This window comes from Nannospalax galili, unplaced genomic scaffold (genome assembly GCF_000622305.1).
Source record: "Nannospalax galili isolate Female #2095 unplaced genomic scaffold, S.galili_v1.0 scaffold1250, whole genome shotgun sequence".
NCBI classification, from domain to species: Eukaryota; Metazoa; Chordata; class Mammalia; order Rodentia; family Spalacidae; genus Nannospalax; species Nannospalax galili.
Genome location: NW_008328704.1, coordinates 1,751,707 through 1,766,706, shown reverse-complemented (window position 1 = coordinate 1,766,706; position 15,000 = coordinate 1,751,707). Strand labels below are relative to the sequence as shown.

At 50.2% G+C, this 15,000-nt stretch overlaps 1 protein-coding gene across 6 annotated transcripts in view; it reads left to right on the top strand.

The window, feature by feature from the left end:
- The window catches only part of Rnf213 (ring finger protein 213), a 128,790-nt gene that overhangs the window by 73,164 nt on the left and 40,626 nt on the right, over nucleotides 1-15,000 (top strand). For all 6 annotated transcript variants that reach the window (XM_029561376.1, XM_029561389.1, XM_029561386.1 and 3 more), the window contains 10 exons: nucleotides 626-819; nucleotides 1,008-1,163; nucleotides 2,187-5,780; nucleotides 7,044-7,180; nucleotides 7,517-7,612; nucleotides 10,444-10,562; nucleotides 11,636-11,788; nucleotides 12,168-12,292; nucleotides 12,684-12,843; nucleotides 13,059-13,197. In XM_029561376.1, the coding sequence (XP_029417236.1) occupies nucleotides 626-819; nucleotides 1,008-1,163; nucleotides 2,187-5,780; nucleotides 7,044-7,180; nucleotides 7,517-7,612; nucleotides 10,444-10,562; nucleotides 11,636-11,788; nucleotides 12,168-12,292; nucleotides 12,684-12,843; nucleotides 13,059-13,197 (4,873 nt within the window). The remainder of the gene's footprint in view (nucleotides 1-625; nucleotides 820-1,007; nucleotides 1,164-2,186; nucleotides 5,781-7,043; nucleotides 7,181-7,516; nucleotides 7,613-10,443; nucleotides 10,563-11,635; nucleotides 11,789-12,167; nucleotides 12,293-12,683; nucleotides 12,844-13,058; nucleotides 13,198-15,000) is intronic.

Here is a 15,000-nt window from a genome sequence, read left to right as displayed (position 1 = left end):
TGGGGGTGGAGAGGTTGGCTCTTCCAGATACTCCGCAGTGTCACTGCTGTCCCCAGCACGGGGCAGCTCAGGTGAAGCCCTTCTTCAGTTAGCCTGAGTCTCCTGAGGATCTGGCTTCTCTGTAGCTGCAAACCAGTGTCCTAACACACCACCCTTTCTCACCCAGTTCTAAAAACTGGGCAATTCCAAGAGCCCCTTGGCATATTTCTCTGCAGTTTACATGCAGAAATGCGTAAACTTCGCTGGCCTCTTGGGTCAATGGTGGCTGTGGCTGAAAAGAACCCTGATCCTCCCTTTGGTTGCCGTCTGTTTCATGGGAAGGAAACAGTAACTGCCATTCTATTGACTATGCCCTGAACTGCACTGCTCTGTTGGGGCAAAGTCTGCTTTTCTCTGCACTGCCCTGCCCCTTCCCCGCCACGGATGCTGTGGACATGCAGGCACTGTCACTGGGTAAGGTGGGGTCAGTAAGAAGTTTGGAAGCTTGAGGATTTCAGGCAAAACATTCTCTGATGTGATGTTGCATCAGCTTTGAATTTTATAGAAAGCAGCTTCTAATACATGTCTGGACTCTCTTCCTCTTGGTCCGGAGATTCGGGATCTAATTTCTGTGTTTACATTCTAGGGAAGTCGCTCTATGTGACCAGATTGCACGAAAAGCTAAAAACAAAGCTCGACAATGAAAATGTGCCTTTAAAAATTATTCGGTTGACAGACTCTCAGGTCGATGAGAACAGAGTCCTGAGCTCCCTCCTGCCGTTCTTGAAGAAGAAATACCAGAAAATGCCTGTGATATTCCACATTGACGTGACCACTTCAGTAAGTGCCCCAGCACTCCACAGAATGGCCATGTCAGGGAACGCAGCTTCCACACCCCAACCTGTCTCTTCCCTCGCATGTAGTCATGATCAGCGCCACTCTCTAGAGGAACAAACCAGTGGGCCCTTCCGGTGAGAGCCACGCCTGCTGTTTTCTGTGCTCACAAACCCAAGTGTTTCCCATTTCAGGTACAGACTGGAATTTCGGGCTTTCTTTTCAAACTCCTCATTTTGCAATACCTGATGGATATAAGCGGGAAAATGTGGCATCGGAACCCATGCCATTTATATGTCGTTGAAATCCTTCAAGGGAATTTAGTACGGCCCAGAAGGACTTCTAAACAGGTGTGTATAAGAAAAAAAAACACAGACATGGGGCTGGAGAGATGGCTCAGAGGTTAAGAGCACTGACTGCTCTTGTAGAGGACCCGGGTTCAATTCCCAGCACCCACATGGCAGCTACGAACCATCCTTAACTCCAGTTCCAGGGGAATCCGAAGCCCTCTTCTGATCTCCACAGCATTGCACAACATGGGTGCACTCACATGCATGCAGGCAATACACTATACACATAAAATAAAAATAAATTAAATTAAAAAAACACAGACATAAAGCAAAATGGGTGTGGCAGAGCATGCAATCCCGGCCCTGAGAGGCGGAGGCAGTCCATCAGGTTCAAGGCCATACTCAGCTACTTAACGAGTCTGAGGCCAGACTGGGGTACACATGACCCTGTCTCAACAACAAACACAGAAATTGGTGCATATGGTGGAACATTACACACGTATTCTCGGGATGGGCCTCAGTTCCACAGCCCTCATGGCTTACAGTGATACGATTTTGTGGTTCCCCATCTTTTGCCTGAGGGAAGCAGCCAAGCACAGTGTTGGTGAGAAGAAAAATCCATCCTTAAAACATTTTGTAATGTTCACTAGAAAGAAATCCTGTGATTAGTGGTTTTTTGAATTTGGGTTGCTCAAGTCAAGGTTAGTGCTGTTTGTCTAGGTTAATCCCAGCAGTGCTGGGAATGTGGGAAGCTCATCTGTTGACATTAGCCGTCCCTGACTATCAGCTAAGACACGGGGGCCTTCTTCCTTGGACCTAAGTGGCTAATGGGTTGGAGGCCCACATAGATGTGCAGGCATGTGTACTCAGTGGAGAAACAAGTCTCGGAAATTAGGTTAGAAAAGACTTCCTGGTTAAGAATGTGTCTCCTAATAATTCAGCTCTATAAAATCTCAGCAGGCAAAAGATAGCAGCCAATGGAGACAAGTTAAATCCAGCGTAGACCTGTTGGAGAGTTAAAATGTGGAGACAATTTCTAAGAAATTTGGTTATAACCATTTTACTCATGTTTCTTCTTTGCAGACTGCCCGTGCCCCCTCTTTCAGTTTTCTTGACATCTTCCCCAAAGTCACCTGCCATCCTCCCAAGGAAGTGATAAACATGGAACTGACTCCCGAGAGGAGTCACAGAGAGCCTGGAATGGACCACATGGAGTTCTGCAGTGAGGCTTTCCAAAGACCTTACCAATATTTAAAGCGGTTCCACCAAAAACAAAACCTGGACGTGTTTCAGTACCAAGAAGGCTCTGTGGAAGGCTCCCCCGAGGAGTGCCTGCAATACTTCTTGATTTACTGTGGCATGATAAACCCTTCCTGGTCAGAACTTCGGAACTTTGCTCGGTTCCTGAACTGTCAGCTCAAAGACTGTGAGGCTTCTGTGTTCTGCAATTCAGCCTGCACTGGGGATGCCCTCAGGGGCTTCAAGAACTTTGTGGTTACCTTCATGATCTTTATGGCAAGAGATTTCGCCACACCAACTCTTCACACCTCAGACCAAAGTCCAGGTAAGCACCTGGTCACCATGGATGGAGTTGCGGAAGAAGACCTAGCTCCCTTCTCTCTCCGAAAGAGGTGGGAGTCAGAGCCCCACCCATATGTCTTCTTCAACGGTGACCGAATGACAATGACATTCATAGGTTTTCATCTGCAGTCTAATGACCATGGCTATGTGGATGCCATCAATCACTTGACAGGAAAGGTCCTCAAGAAAGATGTCATGACAAAAGAACTGTTCGATGAGCTGAGGCTTCAGAGAGTACCCTTCAACATTGACTTTGATAATTTGCCCAGACACGAGAAACTTGAAAGACTCTGCCTGGCACTAGGGATTGAGTGGCCCAGTGACCCTGATGAGACATATGAGCTTACCACAGACAATATGCTTAAGATCCTGGCCATTGAGATGCGGTTCCGGTGTGGGATCCCAGTTATAATCATGGGAGAAACCGGCTGTGGGAAAACCAGGCTCATTAAATTCCTTAGTGACCTGCGGAATAGTGGTGTGGAGACAGAAACTATGAAGTTGGTGAAGGTCCATGGAGGGACGTCTGCATCCATGATCTACTCCAAGGTCAAGGAGGCACAGAGCTTTGCCTCATCCAATAAGGTCCAGCACGAGTTGGACACCATCTTGTTCTTTGATGAAGCCAATACCACGGAAGCTGTGAGCTGTATCAAAGAAGTCCTGTGTGACCGGACGGTGGACGGCGAGCACCTTAAGGAGGACTCTGGCTTGCACATCATCGCTGCCTGTAACCCTTACCGGAAACACTCCCAGGAAATGATCCTCCGCCTGGAGTCAGCTGGTTTGGGATACAGAGTCAGCGCAGAGGAGACTGCAGACAGGCTGGGCTCCATCCCCCTGCGGCAGCTGGTGTACCGCGTCCATGCTCTGCCTCCAAGCCTCATTCCTCTGGTGTGGGATTTTGGACAGCTGAATGACGCTGCTGAAAAGCTCTACATCCAGCAGATCGTCCAGAGACTGGTGAACTCCATCAGCATCAATGAAACTGAGATGCAGGTGATCACAGGCGTGCTCTCCACCTCACAGCGGTTCATGAGGAAGAGGGAGAATGAGTGTGGTTTTGTGAGTCTCAGGGATGTGGAGCGCTGCGTCAAAGTTTTCAGATGGTTTCATGACCATAGTGAGATGCTCTTAGACAAGCTGAATGCTTTTCTCGGTCAGTCTGGTGACAGCAGTCACAATTTTAAGAGAGATCCTGTTCTCTGGTCCTTGGTGATGGCCACTGGGGTATGCTACCATGCCTCATTAGAAGAGAAAGAGTCCTACCGCGCAGCCATTGGCAGGTGCTTTCCAGTACCATACAACGACAGCAAGGTTATCCTGGATGAGATCACACAAGTACAGGACCTTTTTCTGAGTGGGGCACCCATAAGGACAAACATAGCCAGGAACTTGGCTCTGAAGGAGAACGTCTTCATGATGGTCATCTGCATTGATCTTAAGATCCCCCTCTTCCTGGTGGGGAAGCCTGGCAGCTCCAAATCCCTTGCCAAGATCATCGTGGCAGATGCCATGCAAGGCCAGGCCGCCTACTCTGATCTCTTCCGCTGCCTGAAACAGGTCCATCTGGTGTCATTCCAGTGCAGTCCCCACTCCACCCCCCAGGGCATCATTGGCACCTTCAAGCAGTGTGCCCGCTTCCAGCAGGGCAAGGACCTGCAGCAGTATGTCTCCGTGGTGGTGCTGGACGAGGTCGGGCTGGCAGAAGACTCACCCAAAATGCCCCTGAAGACTCTGCACCCCCTGCTGGAAGATGGCTGCATTGAGGATGACCCTGCCCCGCACAAAAAAGTAGGCTTTGTTGGCATTTCCAACTGGGCTCTGGATCCTGCCAAGATGAACCGGGGCATTTTTGTGTCACGAGGCAGTCCCAGTGAGAAAGAGCTCATAGAGAGCGCAGAGGGGATCTGCTCTTCCGACAGGCTGGTTCAGGACAGAATCCGAGGGTACTTTGCACCCTTTGCCAAGGCCTATGAGACAGTGTGTCAGACTCAGGACAAGGAGTTCTTTGGGCTTCGTGACTATTATAGCCTCATCAAGATGGTCTTTGCCAAAGCCAAAGCTTCTAACCGGGAGCCTTCCCCACAAGACATTGCTCATGCTGTCCTAAGGAACTTCAGTGGTAAAGACGATATCCAGGCTCTGGACATCTTCACAGCCAGTTTGCCAGAGGCCAGGTACACAGAAGAAGTCAGCACTGTAGAACTGATCAAGCAGAACATTAACAGTGGTCAGCAGAGGGCATCTGGCGGGGAGCAGGACAGTGCCGAGGCCCGCTACTTGTTGGTGCTGACCAGGAACTACGTGGCCCTGCAGATCCTGCAGCAGAAAGTCTTTCGTAAGGATCAGCACCCTGAGATCATTTTTGGCTCCAGCTTTCCCCAGGACCAGGAGTACACCCAGATCTGCAAGAACATCAACCGGGTAAAGATCTGCATGGAGACCGGGAAGATGGTGGTGCTACTGAACCTGCAGAGCCTGTATGAGAGTCTGTACGATGCACTCAACCAGTACTACGTCTACCTTGGGGGCCAGAAGTACGTGGACCTGGGTCTGGGGACCCATCGAGTGAAGTGTCGCGTCCATGCCAACTTCCGCCTGATAGTCATTGAAGAGAAGGACGTGGTGTATGAGCAGTTCCCCGTGCCCCTCATCAACCGGCTGGAGAAGCACTACTTGGACATCAACACCGTGCTGGAGGGGTGGCAGAAGAGCCTCATGCATGAGCTGGCACAGTGGGCAAGCGAGTTTGCAGACACGAAGGGGGACCCGTTCCTGTCCAGGCACAAATACAGCCCTGCGGACGTCTTCGTCGGTTACCACTCTGACGCCTGCGCCTCGGTGGTGTTGCAGGCCGTGGAGGGGCTGGGCCCTGGGGACCTGTCGGAGGAGATGTGCCGAGAGGTGGCCAAGGAGGCCAAGCTCATCCTGCTGGATTGTGCCACTCCAGATGCGGTGGTCCGGCGGAGCGGCTCCTCACTGGACTCCTTTGCTGCAGAGTACTACTACAGGCAGCAGCACAACTCCTTCGCAGACTTCCTCCAAGCCCACCTGCGCACGACCCATCCTCAGAGCCATGCTGTCTTCACAGAGGTGAAGCTTCCCACACCTCCCCTCTGCCCTGCACCCACAAGCCCCAGGTTCCTAGGGTCAGGAACTCCAGCTAATGTTTAAGCCAGTTTGCAGGGGTGATGTTTAGGTACGCTGTGCTCAGGGCAGGGGAGGCTAAGTTCAGTGTAACCAGGCTTTGAGAGTGTGCTTCTGAGCAGGGGACTGAGGGCACAGAGGGAGCCGCACACTTACCATCCTTTCTATGCATGTGTATGTTAGGCCATGATGGAACAGGTGGGTCAGTGCCACAGGAAGCCTGCTGTGCAGGGGACGGGGAGGAGATGAGGACAGATGTGACCCTCTTTAAGAGGTGCCCCTAGAGCTGGCTGGACGATCCAAGGTCGGGGGCTTTCCAAGGGCAAAAGGACTGAGATGTGAAATAGGGTCTCTGGAAGGTCCACTGATAGAGCTTGAGGTTCAAGGTTGTGAGGGCTGTGTCTTGTGGTTGGGATAGTCACAGGAAAGAGTTCTTGGGCCTCAGTGGTGCTGCTAAGGAGCTTGGTCTTTCCTGCCCAGAGAACGTTGGTGGTGAATGTGTTTAGATGGGCCTTGCAGTGGGAAATGAAAGACAGAAGACAGACCAGCTGGAAAGCCGTCAAATCAGTGTAGTCAGAGCTGAGAGGTAGAAGGCATCAAGAAAGGTTGGTTGCAGGTGGGCTGTAGGGGAACCTGGGGAACCCCCTGGGGCTTTATTTAGCAATGCAGAATCCAGGAATGAGCGTCAGCTTTGGAGCTACTAGGGAGGCCATTTGGGACAGGTTTACATATGAGGGAATCAGAAGCTCAGAGGTGAGGCCAGGAGATGGGAATTTGGGGTTTCCAATGTCAGGACAACCTAAGAGATATTAGGTTTTGTACTGTGGGGTGTGGTCCATGAAGAACTAACTGTTATAGGAGGAAGAGACGCCAATGGTTAATGCCATCTGACGGCATGAAGTCAGTTTATAAGAAGTGACATGCTGTGTTCTGCAGGACCTCCAGAAGGGATCAAAGTAGGAAGGAGACTAGGGCACCTTTGGTGCAGAGCACAGACTTGCTGATGCCTTTTGACGCTAGTGGTCCTCTCACCTCAGCCTCTCTTGTGTTTGGAAACACTCTGGGCTTGGGTTCCTCTCTTTCTGTACACTCCCTGTGCCACGTGCCCATAGCAGACGGGGCTGACCATCCACATGTTTCCAGGTTCTAACCCTAACAGATGGGCCTCACACTTGGTCTCTGGCCAACAGTCTGTCTTCCTCTTTGCAGATTACCACTTTCTCCAGACTGCTGACCAGTCATGACTGTGAAGTCTTAGAATCTGAGCTGGCAGGGTTGTCCTCAAAGCCCATGGTCCTGTCACTGGAGCAGTTTGACACTGAATACTCATTCCTTAAGGAAGTCCGGTAAGGTGCCCTGCTGGCCCCAGCCCTGTGTGGGTGTCACTGGCAGGGCTGTATTAGCTAGCACTGGTTACTGAACTGGGAGAACAGGTCACTTGGCAGTGGGTAGTGCCCAGGCCTCCTGGTATATGTCATAAACCCTGTCATAAAACATCCCAGCCCAGTCCTCTATCTTCTCAGGACGCCTTGGTGGCGAGTTCACTTTCTGCTTACCTGATGGGGGCATCTCACCTCCGTGATGTTGCTATGTAGCCCTGGCTTTACCCAACCTTCAGAGGATTTTTTTATACATTTTTTTCAGGACAGGGAACTCACTGGGTAATTCCCTTTTTCCTCCAGAACCTGCTTGACAAACACAGCCAGGTGTAAAATCCTCATCATCCAGACGGACTTCGATGATGGTGTCCACAGCGCTCAGCTCATCGCCTCTGCCAAGTATGCCAGCAGGACTTGTCAGAAACAACACAGGGAACCAGAATTCACTCAGGACCTTGAAAGAATTTCTTCCTGAAAGCAGTGTAGAGTCCCGATAAATCTAGAGACAAAACAAGAAAAGTTCTCCCCATGCTGGGGAGGCAGAGAAAGGGGGGTCCTTGGGGTTTGCTCCAACCAGACTAGCCAAGTCCCGGCAAGAGACCCTGTCCACTCCTAAGGAATTGTACCTGAGGCTGACCTCTGATTCACCCTGATACACACACACACACAGAACACACACACACACAGAACACACACACACACAGAGAACACACACACAGAGAACACACACAGAACACACACACAGAGAACACACACACACAGAACACACACACACAGAACACACACAGAACACATACACACAGAACACACACAGAACACACACAGAGAACACACACACACACAGAACACACACACACAGAACACACACAGAGAACACACACACACACAGAACACACACACAGAACACACACACACAGAACACACACAGAGAACACACACACACACAGAACACACACACACAGAACACACACACACAGAGAACACACACACAGAGAACACACACAGAACACACACACACAGAACACACACACAGAACACACACACAGAACACACACACACACAGAGAACACATACACACAGAACCACACAGAACACACACACACAGAACACACACAGAGAACACACCACAGAACACACACACAGAACACACACACACACAACACACACACACACAGAACACACACACACACAGCACACACACAGAACACACACACACAGAACACACACACAGAACACACACACACACAACACACACACAGAACACACACACACAGAACACACACACCACACACACACAGAACACACACACACATAACACACACACACACAGAACACACACACCACACACACACAGAACACACACACACACAGCACACACACAGAACACACACACACACAGCACACACACAGAACACACACACACACAGCACACACACAGAACACACACACACACAGCACACACACAGAACACACACACACATAACACACACAGAACACACAGAACACACACACACAGAACACACACACACAGAACACACACACACACACAGAACACACACACACAGAACACACACACACACAGAACACACACACACACAACACACACACACCACACACACACGTACATAAACATCAGAAAGGCAAAACTAAGACACAAGAAGTATAAGTAATAGAACATTAATGGGACGAAAAGGAATGTCCTTGAGGCATGTGCAGTTCACTTTTTGGTCACTTAATTTTAAATTACACAATTTGAATTTATTACAAGTTCAAGGACAGTAACTATATAAATGTGTGTGTGTGTGCGCGCGCGTGTGTGTGTGTTCTCTGTGTGTGTGTGTGTGTGTGTGTGTGTGTGTGTGTGTATTGCTGGAGATTGACACTAAGGCCTCACACCTGCTAGTCAAATACTCTATGACTGGGCTACAATGACAGCCTCTTTTTTTTTTTTGGTCTTTTTGAGACAGGGTCTCTCTGTAGCCCCAGCTGTCCTGGAACTCACTGTGTAGACCAGGCTGGCCTTGAACTCACAGAGATCCACCTGCCTCTGCCTCCCAAGTACTGGGATTAAAGGCGTGTGCCACCACGCCTGGCTTTATTTATTAATTTTGTATGTATGAGTACTGACTGCATGTGTGTAAGTGTACCCATGTTGTGCAATGCCTGTGGAGGACAGAAAAGGGGCATCGGATCCCCTGAACCTGGAGTTATGGCTAGTTGTTAACGACCATGTGTGTGCTGGGAACCAAACCTGGGTCCTCTGCAACAACAGCTACTGCTCTTAACCTCCTGAGCCACCTCTCCACCCCAAAATATTTTCTTATTTTTTTATGTTATGTGTATGAGCATATTGCCTGCATGAGTATAAGTGTACCTATGTCGTGCAATGCCCTTGGAAGTCAGAAGAGGATGTTGGATTCCCTGGAACTGGAGTCAGGACCATTGTTAGCTGCCATGTGGGTGCTGGGAACCAAACCTGGGTCCTCTGCAAGAGCAGACAGTGCTCTTAACCACTGAGCCATCTCTCCAGCCCCAGCCCTCTTACTTTATTTTGAGATAGAGTCCCACTACATTGCCTGGGCTGGCCTTGAATTTATGATCCTCCTGCTTCAGTCTCAAAAGTAGCAGGGATTACAGGCTTGTACTACCAGGCCCAGGTTGTGAGGAGAGGAGAGGGGGAGAGAGGGAGAGAGAGAGAGAGAGAGAGAGAGAGAGAGAGAGAGAGAGAGAGAGAACTTTTATTTGTATTTATGAATGCTGCTATGCTGTCAGGGAATCTGACACTTTAGCCCCAACCATATTCACGTATATCTCTGTACCTCTTTAAAACTGGAACCTATAAGCACTTCAGGGCCCAGTGAGATCCTGCTGGGAAACATGTTTCAGCTGCTGTCGTGTGGGGAGCAGAGCACTGTGCATGGAACCTAAGGGAAGGCCAGCAAGCCTCAACCTGGGTCACACATGGCATAGTCCTGAGAGCATAGCATTCTGGTCAGGAAAGGAATGCCAGCTAAGCAGAGGGCACCAGGAGAGAGAGGAAATGAGTCCACTGAGAAGGCCTCATGCCCTCACCAGAGAAGCAGTTCACACACGGGTGTGAATGTATTTAAAGCTTTTAAAACTGTGACCTTTAGCTTGACCTTAGCAGTTCACAGGGCTTATTAGCCATCTCCCAACCTAATGTTCGCTTGCTCTGTTTTGATTTTTTTGTGTGTTGTTCTTTTAAATAGGTATTCAGCCATTAATGAAATCAACAAAACACAAGGCACTAAGGACCGAGTCTTTGTCTATTTCATCACAAAGCTGTCCCGCATGGGAAGTGGAGCAGCCTACGTGGGATTCCATGGAGGTGAGGGGTCCAAACACCGCAGTGCATTCCCCTGAGGATTGTCTGAGGTGTTCTCATGTAGTCCTGTGTTTGATAATAGAACGCCACTCCCAACAATATTCTCAAAAGCAACTAGATGTCTTACCCAGAGTCAGTGTTCAAAGGCATCATCTCAAGGTGGGGGTGCTGGTTGCACACACCTGCGACTGCAGCTTTCTGGAGGCTGGGACAGGAGGATTAGCAGCTCAGAGTCAGCCTGGAGCACATGAAGAGACCCCATTGCCTCAAAAGAGAAAGGGGAAAAAATAACAGCTCTGGCCTCGTAGCAATGGTGTCAGCATTTCCCTGTCTACGCGAGTGCCATGGCAGCTCTGACTCCGCCTTCTGTGATGTGGGGAAGTCACAGAAGAGCTCCCTGCACCAGGGCACTGTCATTAATTCCATTCCATTTTTTGCACTGATTCTTTGTGGGAGAAATGCTGTTTTCAGATCATTACCCTCCTGTCTTCTGTGGAATAGTGGTCACCAGCTACAGGGCACATGGTGTTCTAGAACAGGAAATAACCATTGAATAATCTAGTAGATAATGGAAAGCCAGCCTCGCCAGCGTCTCCACCCTTTATGACGTGGCAGATACAGGAAGCAAGGATGAAGCACCTCAGGCCTTACCCGTGGATCCTCTGCAGGTGTTTGTTTCAAGGCTTCATCTCCGGTACTTATGTTGGCCTTGGTCGTAGTTGCTCGTGGGCCCGAGGCCTAAACTTTGGGATACTGATCACTCCTTCAGCAGTAGTGAATTTGAAAATCAGGGTTAGCCCAGCAAGATGGCTCAGCAGGTGAAGGCATTTTCAACTTGAAACCTGACAACCTGAGTTTGATCCCCAGAACCTACATGGTGGAAGGCAAGAGCCAACTATCACAAGTTGTCCTCTGACCTCCACACAGGTGCCGTGGCATGTGACACTAATTAAGCATAATAACAAAATGTAAATAAATGTAATAAAAAAATTAGGGTGGTAATGTGTCCCTGTTTCTAACTGACGAGAAGAAAGTAGAAAAGTTCTAGAAGACTCTGGTGGCTTTGATCTTCACAGGGTTGTGGCGGTCTGTGCACATCGATGACCTCCGCAGATCCACACTCATGGCCTCAGACGTGACCAAGCTACAGAGCGTCACGATCAGCCAGCTGTTCAAGCCAGCGGACAAGCCTGAGCCTGAGTCAGGAGGTGGCAGTCTAGGGATACTGGGTAGGTATGGCAGGTGGGAGATGTCAAGTGTGGCAGTGCTGTGTGCTGGGGGGAAGCCCCTGTTCTGTCAGCTGAGTCCCAGCACCTGCTCCTCAGCAGGGATCATCATCAGTGGTGCCAGGGCCAAAGGGAAGGCCACATGAGTATGCCAACAGCAGGCTGGTCCACTTCCTGGTTTCTTTGCCAGCCTTCGGAATCCAGGCCAGGGAGCACTTGAGTGGGGTCTTGGAGCTAATCCACATGGCACAGGTCCCCTCTACTGAGGCCACTGCTACAGACAGGGACGGGGAGCCAGCAAGTCCCAGCCCAAGCACAGACCCAGACAGTGCCGCCCCTCTCCAGTCTCCTCCTGACTTGATCCTGCTTGCCTCATTTATAGCAGGTGACCCAGAGGAGGAGATGGAGACAGAGACCAGCAAGCCAGGGGAGGTGGCGGAGGAAGAAATGGAAGTGGAAAGTCCAGAGGAGATGGAGCACAAGGCCTCTGACCCAGGAGGCTGTGATGTGAGTCCTCTGTTTTTCCCCATCAGCTAAGGGAGGCTCTTGAGCTGCATCATCCACCCTGACTCCTGGGAGTTGAGGAAGCCCTGCAGGTGTATGTGGAAGGGGTCAGGCTGAGTTCTGTCATTCCGTAGTGGCTGTGTGTGAGTTAGGAGAAGAGGGTCGGGCTGAGCTCTCTCCGTCCACAGTGCTGTGTGATGAATTATTAGATGTCTGTCATTCCTTCTCCAAGTTAACTTTGCCACATTCCTCTGTCCTTGACTCGTTAATGTTGGGCTTCCAGGGTCATGGAGTAGTAGGTCATGTAACTTTTGCCATCATGACTACCAACTGGGGTGTCATTCATGCTGACGCTGGGCCATCGTTTCACATGGGTGACCTGGCCTTTGTCCAGGTCCCTCAGTGTTCACAGGTACTAGACACTACCAGACTGCTGCGGAGTTGTGTGCAGAGCGCCGTGGGCATGCTCAGAGACCAGAATGAGAGCTGTGCACGCAACATGAGGAGGGTCACCATACTTCTCGGCCTCTTAAGTGAAGACAGCACGTGCAGTGGTAAGTGTTGGGCCCCCAAGGGCTGAACTTCCCATCTCATCATTTCAGGCTTCCCTGGCTCGGCAGAAGTGGTGAACATGGTGAGACTCTAAAGCAATCTCTCAAACTTTCCTGGCAAAGAACAGCTGGCTTTCCTCTTGGGTAGGGTGAATAGATAGGCTCTGTAACCCAACGCCCATGGGTAGGCCCAATCAGGTCTCCTCTGCCTTTCACAGCCTATTTCTTGAGGGTGTCCAAGATGCGCCTCCATGTTCTTCTAAAGAAGCAGGAGGAGAACCAGGTCCGCAGTCTGAAGGAATGGGTCACCAGGGAGGCTGCAAACCAGGACGCCCTCCAGGAAGCGGGCACCTTCAGGTACAGGGGAAGGGAACCACAGTGGTCTTTGCTCCATGCCAATGAAGTGCACCAGCTGGTGCGGCTCCCAGCTGTGAGGGAGTATGCCCAGGCATCTCTTCCTACACCTCTGACCAAATCAGAGCTGTAACGTTTTCCCTCAAGGGCCAGATATGGACCTGGATAGTGGCTATATGGGGCATTGTTGGTCTCTGTTATTTTGTGTGTTTTAACTTTTTCTATAGTAAAAATATGCACGGAAAACCCCAGATCACTGTTCCCATAGGATGTGTATTCACCAGTGTGTCATAAGCCACAGGAAGCCATGTTGTCACAGGCTAACTTAAGCTGGTAGCATAGAGAGAAGGGACAAATGTTATTCTCCCTCACCTGCTTGACGTGAAACTAACGACAGCATTAGAAGCCATGAGAGCAATGAATTGTCTGTGGTCTTTTTTCTATGACATCGACCCTTTCCTCTGAAGTTGTGATGAGCTTGTGTTATGGGGGCTGAGGTGGCACTCTGCACAGAGGACCTCAGGCCTCCCAAGCTCCAGACTTTATCTCTCTGGCTGTGTCTTCATCCCTGAAGACAATGGAAGTCATCCCGTGCCTCTCCCGGTCCTAACCCTACGGGCCTGTGAGCCCTTGGGTGTGATTTCCGGCGTGGCACCCTGAGCCCATGGTGCTGGTTCCTTACTGCGGGCTTTTCTGTTTCGATTGTTTCCAAGTCCTCCCTCTTTCCTTACTAGACTCTTTGCAGGATTTTTAGAACCAGATTCCAAAGCCAGGTGCGATTGGATTTCCTACGGCTGCTCACCATCTTGCTGACCTTCTAAACCCATATGCTCCATCTCCCTTTTCTCTAGCCTTTTGTTCTAGAACTTGCTCAGTCTCTAGGGTTCTGAGCTGGGTAGGTGGCCTCACTTCTCTGTGCTTGCCATTGCAGCTCTCATAGTGGCTTCCTCTCTGGTCACCAGTACTGTCCCGAACACCTGACCCGAGAGCCCGGAACTGACCCTTGAATGCACATACCTGTCCTGGGAGCTGGCAGGCCCCAGCAGCCCTCCAGTCTGCTTTTACAGTAGTGCCTTGCCTGCGCTCGCCAGGGCCCTGTGCTTTGGACTTTCATCCTTTATCCTCAGGACTAAACAGTCGGAGTCCGCAGTCTGTTGGCAATGAAGTTCTCCCAGCTCCCGACCAACACATCTCTCAGGGACACTGCCTCAGCTCCACTGCTCCCATCCCCACAGCCTTCACCTCACACGTCTATCCTCTCCCTGCTCCTCAAAGCTTGGGCTGTGCTCGTTAAGTTGGGTGATGTCCCCGTCCACTGGGTGCTTATCTCCTTCAGTGCACGTTTGAAACCTCTCCTCGCCAGGTTATATATCCAACATTAATTACTCAGTAATTCTCTTACCACAGGTTTTTTTTTTTCATTTTTTAAAAAATTTATTTTATTTTATATGTATGAGCATTATGCCTTACATGGGTATGTAAGTATACCCATGTTGTGCAATGCCTGAGGAGGACAGAAGAGGGTGTTGGATCCCCTGGAACTGGAGTTATGGACAGTTGTCAGCTGCCACGTGGGTGCTGGGATTCAAACCTGGGTTCTCTACAAGGGCAGACAGTGCTCTTAACCATTGAGCCATCTCTCCAGCCCTGTTTTTACCACAATTTTTAAATTACAGACTTACTACTTTGTATAAACATATATATCGTTGGGGTGGTTCTAGAGATTGAACCTAGGTCCTTGTTCATGGTCAACTAGTACCCTACCACTGAACCACATCCCAGTGCCCTGCCACTGAACCACATCCC